Consider the following 9,527-nt stretch of genomic DNA (forward strand, 5'->3'; position numbering starts at 1 on the left):
ACATTTGTCCTCACAATGTCCTTGCCATCTTTCTAAACCAAAGCATTTTGAAATAACATTTATAGGATTCTTGAGCAAAGAAAAATTTCACAATGGGGGCAGGGGGGAAGCTAGGTGGTACAGTGGATAAAGCACTGGCTGGGCCCTGGATTCAGGAGGATCTGAGTTCAAAGCTGGCCTCAGACACTTGACACTAGCTGTGTGACCATGGGCACTCATTGCCCACCCCCCCAAAAAAAATTCACAATAGTATAAGACATAGTTATACAACTAAAGTTTGGGTAAGGTTAATGTTTTACTTCATCACATAGAAAAATAATCACTTAATCCTGGGGGTGGGGGTGAGGGAAATGTCGTTTTCCTCAAACTATTCAATCACACTATGGCCACTCTTCTTGAGGGCTCTCCTTCCCCTCTCCCTCTCCCTACCTGGTGCCAAGTGACCTGAAGTAATAAAAAAAACCCCAACCTCTTCCTTCTGGTCAATGCATTTCTCTCCTTAGGGTGGAGGGAAATGTTCTTATTTTTTTGTAAGTATCACACTTTTACTGATATTTAATGATCACAGAGGACGTTTTCACAGAACAGATAAGAGACAGACCTAATCTGAAAATGAGAGCATACAATGTAATATCCCTTGCCTTAATCTTCCCCCTCAGCACTACTGCTTGAACCTCCTCATTATCCTTCCTTACGGCAGCTATATCCTACCGCCTCTGAGAAGTCTTCTTCCTCCATCCTCTCCCCCATATACCAATGAACAAAGACATGCTTGTCATACATCGGATTAAACTTGTGGTGCAGGAGAGCCCAGGCTTCAGTGTAGCTCAACATGCATGTAGCCCACTGTATCTTGGCCAGGTCACCACCAGGAGCTATAGTGGGAGACTGGTAATTATGCTAACCTAGAAGCCAGTTGGACACCAAGTCATAAACCGGAAGCTATGTTTTGTCTTGGTGGTGATGGCTGCATTGACATCTTTGGGAACCACATCACTACAGTATAAGAAGCAGCAAACCATGCATTTACTGTGATGAGGGTCACACTTCACCATCTGGTTGGCAGGCTCAAAGCAAGCATTGGTGATCTTTGCTATAGTCAGTTGCTCATGGTATGCCTTCTCAGCAAATATGGCTGGAGTATGTGGTCAGAGGAAGTGGTTAAGGGCATAGGGCACTAGGATAGTTTGGAATTCTGTTAGATCAACATTCAGGGCACTATCAAATCAGAGAGAGGCAGTGATGGAGGGCACAATTTGACTAATAAGGCAATTCAGATGAGTGTAAGTTGGGCAGTTGACAGATATCATAAATAACCTCATCATCTGCCATGAAGGCACAATCAATATACTCCAGGGTGATGTGAGTGGTCGGAATAAAGGTGTAGGGCTCACTACAGCTGTGGAAATCTGAGGGGCTAGGTAAATGGAGAATTCTAGCCTGGACTTCTTGCCATAATCAACAGATAAACATCCCATATTCAGAGAGGTGAAACCAGAGCCAGTCTCACCACCAAAGTTGTGGAAAACCAAGACTCATTGAAGACCTGTGCACTGATCAGCAAGCTTCTGAATTCTGTCCAGAACCAGGTTGATGATTGCCTTGCCAATAGATCTGTGCTCATGGGCATAATCATTATTGGCATCTTCCTTGCCAATGATCTCAGGATGGAAGAGTTGGTGATCAGTTCCAGTAGGAACTTCCTCAGTAATAGTTGTTTCTAGATCTACAAACATGGCCCCGGGCAACATTCACTGAAGAAGGGTTTTAAGGAATAGTTTCCTCCCCAGTGTTTTGTCATTGGTGTTTGACCATCTCACTGGATACCCTGTTCCAAGCACTATGGCTCCTAGCAGGGACAACACCCCGGCCCAAGTGGCTAGAGATTCATGCACACTTGATGAAGGTGGAAATCAAGGGGAGGCATGCAGACATTTCTCACCATGCAAGGAGATAATCTTAACTAGAAAGAAGCCTTTCTCTAAGTCTGGTTCTGTATTCCTCAGTCCATTTTCCAGACACTTTGCTTTCCTTTTTGACCTTTATATACTTTCCTCAAAGGAAGGAGTTAGGCCCAAGAGAAGGGTTGGGAGGGAGAAGGATTTTAGGGAAGGGTATTGTTTCCTGAGACATTTAAGTACTGATAAAGTTTCCATCTTTCAGCTAAGTCTATAAAGGACTAGAGAATTTTTTTCTTCTTAATATCTTCAGTTGAACTAAGAAGGAGGTTTTTAAAACAATATGCTTCCAAATTCTGCTATTAGGTCTCTAGCGTCATAGACATATTGTTATTTAGTCATTTCAGTCGTGTCTGAGTCTTTGTGATGCAATTTGGGATTTTCTTGGCAGAGATACTGGAGTGGTTTTCCATTTGCTTCTCCAGTGTTATAGGTGAGGAAACTGAGGCAAGCAGAGTTAAGTGACTTGCCCAGGGTCACAAAGCTAGGAAGTGTTTGAGACCATTTTAACTTAGCACTCTATTCATTCTACCACCTCGCTGCCCATAGCTACATTACCAGTATAATATTGATTTGAAAAGGATGGACTTTGGCAATAGAGAACAACTTGGGACTAAGGCTGTGAAGTTATGTAGAAATCATGAGTTTCTGGAGGGCAGTGACTATGGGTGGCTAGGTAGCCAGCCTCCATTCTAACTATTTTTCTTTTCTTTTTTTTTTTTGCAGGGCAATGAGGGTTAAGCGACTTTCCAGGGTCACACAGCTAGTTAAGTGTCAAGTGTCTGAGGCCAGATTTGAACTCAGGGAGTCCTGACTCCAGGGCTGGTGCTCTATCCACTGCGCCACCTAGCTGCCCCCCTAACTATTATTCTTCAAGATGAACTTCGGGGCAGCTAGGTGGTTCAGTGGATAGAGCACCAGCCCTGGAGTCAGGACTCCCTGAGTTCAAATCTGGCCTCAGACACTTGACACTTAACTAGCTGTGTGACCCTGGCAAGTCGCTTAACCCTCATTGCCCTGCAAAAAAAAAAAAAAAAAAGGATGAACTTCACTGCTACCTTCTACCCTGGGGTCCTTCTGTTTGACTGGAGGGTGTAGAGTTCCTTGCAAAGCCTCCATTTAAGTAGGGTGCCCTGGCCAGTTATCTTCATCTTCATGTCCCAGTGGGCTGGGGTCCTCTGGACTTTCCCACCATGTCTCTGAAATCTCTTCATCCTGGAAGATTTCTTTAGCCCTGGAACTGAAACCTCAGCAGTACCCTCTGCCCCTAGGGCTTCTCCCTCTCAATGGAGAAGTCCTTGCAGAACCTCTATCTAAGAAGGGTGACCTGGCCAGATATTTTTTTTTCCAGGGCAATGGGGGTTAAGTGACTTGCCCAGGGTCACACAGCTGGTAAGTGTCAAGTGACTGAGGCTGGATTTGAACTCAGGTCCTCCTGAATCCAGGGCTGGTGCTTTATCCACTGCGCCACCTAGCTGCCCCCTGGCCAGATATTTTCACCCTCATTTAATACTCAGCTCCTCTCCTCTGGATTTTCCCACCTGCCTTGTTTGTAAGACAGGGATAATACTAATAGAACTTGCCTCCCAGGGTTGTAGTGAGGATATTCGTAAAGTGTTTTGCAAACCTTAAAGTGGTAAGCAAATGCTCTTCTTATTAGCTAGCTTAGTCTCTGTTTCACATGAGGAATTTGAGACCTCCATGGTCACACACAAGTTGTATGAGTCAGAAGCAGTATTTGAACCTGGGTACTCTTATCCCAGAGTCTGTTTTTTCCAGCAGTTTATGCTTAATAAATGTTTATTGACTGACTGATTGTACTCCCTCTGTCTTAAAGCTTACCTTTAAGAAGATCATCCTAAAAAAAGATCATCCTTTCATCTTGTGTAGAAATTCCTTTGACCTACCTCTGACAGGGAAGTCAACTGGTCTGCTTGATCACTAGTGTTGGGGAGATCACCAGCTCCTAAGGCAGCCCATTCCTTTTTTTTTTTTTTTTTGTGGGGCAATGAGGGTTAAGTGACTTGCCCAGGGTCACACAGCTAGTGTCAAGTGTCTGAGGCTGGATTTGAACTCAGGTCCTCCTGAATCCAGGGCCAGTGCTTTATCTACTGCGCCACCTAGCTGCCCCCCCATTTTAAAAAATAGTGGTTTTTAGCAACCACTCATTGAGCAGAAACCTGCATCCTTCTTCCTGCTGCTACTACTAGTTCTGCTCTCTGAGGCTAAATAGAACGAATCTCATTCTGCTTCTACATGACATGTGCAGTGAATGATTGAAAGACAGTAATCATGGAGAGAATGTAGAGTCCAGATTAAATATCCTTGAACTCCTTGATCCGTTCCTTGTGCACCATGGTCTCTAGCCCTCCTACCATCCAGGGTACCTTTGGGTGGGGAGGGTCTGGGGAGTGAGTGACAATTTTCTTTTGTCTTTCCCCCCCCCCTTTTGTTCAGGGCTAATCCCTGGTTGACCTAGTGCAATTGTTTTAGTATCCACTACCACCTTCCCAGTCCCTTAAGGAACATGAAGCTATCCCAGTCCCCTCTCCCCCCATCCCTCATCCCAAAGAGACTCAGTTACCCTACAGTATGAAGGACTCAGTGTACTGGGGAGGGCTGAGGCATCGAGGGAGGGAGCAAAGGACATGGGGGTGGCCATGCTGAGCCCAAAGGGAGGAAGCTGTAATAGGAAAATGTTAGGCAGGAGAAACTGTCTGGGGAGGGCACTTTGGAGTGGAAGGGGTGGGGGAGGAGGCTTCTCAGTGCCCCTGAAGTCACAGCCAGCAAGTCACTTTCCAGCTTTTCCTATCAAGGCAGTAAGATCCATTAACAGGTTCTGTCAGCCCCAAGCCTGTGTGAGATATAAATGTCCTTCCCATCTTCTCCCCCCGCCCCTTCTTTATCTCTTCTCCTTTCCACACAGGATGCCATAACCATGGGTCTGCCTAGAAAGGGGTACAGGAAATCTGGAGCCTGTGACCAGAAGCTAAATGATGGCTGGAATGAGGAGACGGGGCCATCATAGGGCGGGGGTGGGGGCAAAGCCTCTTGCTTATTTCAGCTCTTCCCCCTACCGAAGGTAACACCCAGTAAAGAAGATACCAGATTTCAGTCACAGATGTGAATTGTGCAAGTGGGAAGAGAATATAGGCAGGGGAGGGGGAAAAGACAGGCTTAGGAAGCCTTCTTATCTCTCAGCAGGCAGCTGTTCCCAAGCTGGAGGCGAGCTACTTATCAGCCCGGGGCCCACACTGATTCCTTGGCTTTCTCCGGAGCTTCTGTAATTGAATATTAATTTCCAGCAGTGAGTTTGGGCTTGTTCCCTCCCCCTCCCTCCATCCATAGGTTGTCCTTGGTCCTTCTGGGCACAAAGGGGTTAGAGGCAGGATTTAAGGGTGGAGGCTGGGCAAGACAGTCTTGCTAGTTACCCCAGAGAGGAGGTTTTGTGTGACTATAGGGGGGGAGACTGGGCTTGCAGGGGAAGTAGAGGACTCCAAAGGACACACACCCCTGGGGGAAAGGGCAGGAGAACAAAGGGAACCCTTTTCAGGAGAGGCTGGGAGTTTGCCTTCAGAGGGGCTGTTTCAGGTCTTCCAGGGACACACTTAACAAGAAGTGGGAAGAAGGGAACACTGGAGAATCCGAAAAAGCCAGAAGTTTGCGCTCCGACTTCCCTTTCCTCCCGGGGGGCATTGGTACCAATTCCATTTATAATAATTCCAGCCCTACAAAGTGACTAGCACTGGGGGTGGGGATAGGGAAGGCTTCGGTAGCCATTTAACTTTTGTTCAGGCACTCAATGCCTTCTGCATTTGAGGTGGGGAAACTAGGGAGGGGTGGGGGTGGAGGAAGCAGGGTTATCCCTTTGGCTTTTTTACTCAGCATTTTTCACAAATACCTTCCCTCCACCCCCCAGCCTGGATCAGTCATCACATTTTGGGGAAGTAGAAGCAGAGAGCACTTCCTGTGAGTTCCTTGTTTAAAAGACAGCAGTGAACACAGCAAACCTCCAAATCCGACACTCTTTTCCCCCATAGAGAATTCTAAGGAGGGAGGCCTCCCTTCTATCCACTTCCTGAGGCTTGGAGACAGGTAAATTAACCTGTGAAAGATGGGAAGGAAGGAGGGGGAGGGGAAAATCATCCCAGAGCAAACACCCCTGAATTCTGGTTTATGTGTTTTATTCCAAAGGAGCTAGGAGCCACAAGTCACTGGAGCTACCATTAATAACACTGACAGTGTCTCTCTGGGGTGATTGAAGGGGCTCCTGGATGAAGGTGTCACTGCAGCCAGCGTCATACCCTGCATTATTCTCGAGGCCCAGCTCCTCTAACTGCATGCCCACCTTCCCCTCTTCTTCCTTCCCTCTTAGCATCCCTCCCATTGCTTGGTGTCTCCCAGGTAGGCTTTTAAGGGGCCTGATGCATGAAGCAAGGACTTTCACTAGCTCTCCACCCTTCAGGGCTAGGCAAGAAAAAGAGACTCCCCTCCCCACCCCCCTCCAGCTTTTGGATTTGTTCCTATAAACTTTGCCTTTGACATGACATGTATGGGGCAGGGGTCCTTTTGGAGAGTGGAAAAAGCTTGGGGATCCTGGGAGTCTGCATAACATCCCTTCCCTTCTACCTTAAACTTCTCTACCCTCACCCCATGGCTCTTCATTAGAGTTAATACTTAACTCACACCCCCTCCCCCAACACCTCCCCAGACCCCATCCTGAATCTGGGTTTAGAAGGAACACTCCTCTCCTCCTAAACCCATGATGTGGTCTCAGGATTTCTTCATAAAGGAAACAGACTAAAAAGAAGGAAAAGTGCATAGCGGTAATGGGTCGCTCTCTCCCCTCCAATGTGTCGGACTGCCTATCGGATTTCTTCCATGTATCCTTACTGTGTCCTTATCTCCACGTGTCCACCCTCCCCCAGCCTCTTCACTGTCTTACCTTTAACTCCCCCCAAAGGCCTGAATAAGGGATCCAGACTAAGAGATCTCCCTTGGCACCTTTCAAGATCTCCATCGACCTATGGATTTTTCTGAGTCAAGGGGGAGACTGTATCTGGATTAATTAATTAATTAAGCTTTGGATGGGGTAGGGAGTGTCAATTCGGTGACCCGAAGTCCATTCCTGAGATCAGACGCAAGTGGGGACACAACCTGGGGCAGAAGAAATATCCCCAACTGGGCTCGGGATTCCCAAGAATTGGTGTTCTACCTTCACAGAAACCCCTCCTGCATCAACGCCCTCCCCCTCCGTCCCCCAGGTCTGAAGAAGCGATGGCGCCGTGGTATGGGGCAGGACCCACACCTGATGGCAGGAAGCGAGTGTCTCTCCCCGAGAGGGCATCCTCCGTGCACTCCTGCAGGACACGCCAGGGGGTCCATTGGAGAAGGGGGCGGGGAGCAGCTAGATTGGAAGTCGAAGTCAGAGGGACTAAAGGCAGGCTTACGGGCTGGCAGCGGCTGTTTCGAGGCTCCGCTAATTGGTTTTCAACACTCTGAAGCTCGCGTTCAGTACTGCGAAGGGGAAAGAGGGCCACTCCAAACGCTGAGCGTTGCTTTCTCCTTTCGGGGAGGGGCGGCTGACAGCGAAAGGGTCATTCCGGGGCATGATCCAAGAAAAGACAGTGATGAGGGTTGAGTCAGAAACCTGTGCGTGAGGAAAGGGGAGCCTGCCCACTCTGCTGATCTTAAGGAGAAGGGGGACTCCCGCAGTCAAGAGTTCTCAGCCGGCACCGTCCCAGCTCCCCTCCCCCTCCGTGCCCGGCCTTTCGCGGCCTTGCAGCCTCTTACTCGCCCTCTCCTCGGCCGCGGGCGAGCCGGGGCCCCTCTTTAGTCCGGGGGCAGGAGGCGGCGCTGGCGCCAGCGCCGGCGCCGGCGCCCAGGTCTGCGCGTCGGGCCGGGGCTCCGGGGGTTGGTAGCCCGGCTGCCCTGGGTCCAGGGCGTCCTTGGAGAGCAGAATGGAGACGGCGGGCACGTTCTTGTGCACGCTGAGGCTGGGGCCCGGGCAGCCGGGCGGCGGCGGGCGGCTCTCCCACACCTCCCGTAAGCTCCTGTAGCGCAGGCGGGTGACCTGGTGCAGGCCGGCCAGCCGCCGCTTGAGAATCTCCACGCAGGTGACGGTCTTGGTGACGGCGCGGCCACAGCCGCTGAACACTATGGTGCGGGTGGTCGGCTGCTCCATGCGCGCCGCGGCGAAGCCCAGCAAGTTGCGGATCTTACTGCCCTCCTTCACCTTCATCTCCACTGCACCGGGGGCCAGGTCGGCGAAGGGCCCGGGGCTCTCAGCCTCTGTGTCCGCCTCCTCCGTGCGCACCTTCTTGAAGTTCTCCATGCGCGGCCGGGGGGCAGCGTGGAGAAGAAGCCGGCTCTGCCCGGCCCCTCCATGGGCCAGCCGCCTGCCCTAGCCACCGGGGGGGCCCTGGTCTCGCCAGGATGCCCGCCGGACTCCCCGGACCCGCATCCCGCCCCCCGCCTGGACACCCCTGGATCGGGGCAGGGGCGCCCACGGGGATCGTCTGGACGCCAAGTGTCCCCGGGCGACTTCTCTCAAAGGCTCTGTCTCGGGGCCGGACGGGGCGGACACATCTCTGTTCTCCTTCCCAAACCGCTAGCTCCCAGCTGGCCCAGACTGTCCGGTGTACCACAGCTCGGCTCCTCTTTCGAGACTTGGAGGCGGCCCAGGAGCCCAGCTCCTTTCACCGCTGGAGCTGTCCCTCCCTCAGCCCCGCCTTGGTCCCGCCCCCGCCGTTCCTCCCACCCCCCACCCCCCGCCCCCTCCCACCCCCCACCCCCCGCCCCCCTCCCACCCCCCACCCCCGATGTAGAGTTCTCTCCCTTTCCCCGGCTTTCCCCCACTAGCCGAGTCCCGACAGCAGTTGTTCCCACCTGAAGAGAAGGGATGGGGGGCAGGGGCAGGGGCAGGGGACCGGAGGAGAGAGGGAGCGAGGACAGAGACGGGAGAGGACCTAGATGGGAGCTCTCTTCCTTCCAGAAGCCCGCGGCTCCCCTTTTCCCCGAGCCAACCCCACTCCCAGCCCTCCCAGAGTTCCCGGGCGAGTTCTCTCCGGCTCAAGGACGGGATCTGCTCTCGTCAGCAAAGTGCAGGCGGCGAGGCAGCGACGATGGCTCTAGCCAGCTGACGGCCTCCTCCTTCCCAGCTCAGCCCTTGTGGGGAAGGGGGTGGGTGGGGGAGGGGAAGTTGGAGACAGGATAACGGGAGCATCTAAGCTCCCTAGGACCCGAGCTCTTTACTCTCCTGCTGTTTTAATTCATCCCGCTCCCACATCCCTGGGAAGCAAAGACAGAAGGGGGAGGAGGGAAAACGGGGGCCAAAGAGCTACAATGCTAGGCAGAGAGGGCAGCGACCTGCCCGGGCTCGTGTAATTTTGATCAGGGCAAGAACCCAGGTACTCCGGACTCTGTGCTTCACTCTCGCTGTACTTGGAATTAGAATGCCTAGCTCCATCAGGTAGTTAGCTGTTCAACAGTGGGGTGACCATTTCAGCTTTTTGAGCCTCAGTTTCTTCATCTGTGAAATGGAGATAATTGTACTTGCACTGTCAACCT

At 51.5% G+C, this 9,527-nt stretch overlaps 1 protein-coding gene and 1 pseudogene across 1 annotated transcript; both read right to left on the reverse strand.

Moving 5' to 3' along the window:
- Positions 1–493: 493 nt before the first annotated feature.
- LOC122739888 lies at positions 494–1,739 on the reverse strand (annotated as a pseudogene).
- A 4,183-nt stretch (positions 1,740–5,922) lies between these two features.
- Positions 5,923–8,302, reverse strand: RPP25 (ribonuclease P and MRP subunit p25). Its single transcript, XM_043981608.1, has one exon. It carries the CDS (start codon positions 8,290–8,292, stop codon positions 7,684–7,686), a length of 609 nt encoding a protein of 202 aa, XP_043837543.1. The 5' UTR covers positions 8,293–8,302; the 3' UTR covers positions 5,923–7,683.
- Positions 8,303–9,527: the final 1,225 nt, after the last annotated feature.

This window comes from Dromiciops gliroides, chromosome 2 (genome assembly GCF_019393635.1).
Source record: "Dromiciops gliroides isolate mDroGli1 chromosome 2, mDroGli1.pri, whole genome shotgun sequence".
NCBI classification, from domain to species: Eukaryota; Metazoa; Chordata; class Mammalia; order Microbiotheria; family Microbiotheriidae; genus Dromiciops; species Dromiciops gliroides.

Coding starts and splice junctions, on each gene's coding strand:
- RPP25 (XM_043981608.1), bottom strand. CDS start 8,292: ATGGAGAACTTCAAGAAGGTGCGCACGGAGGAGGCGGACACAGAGGCT.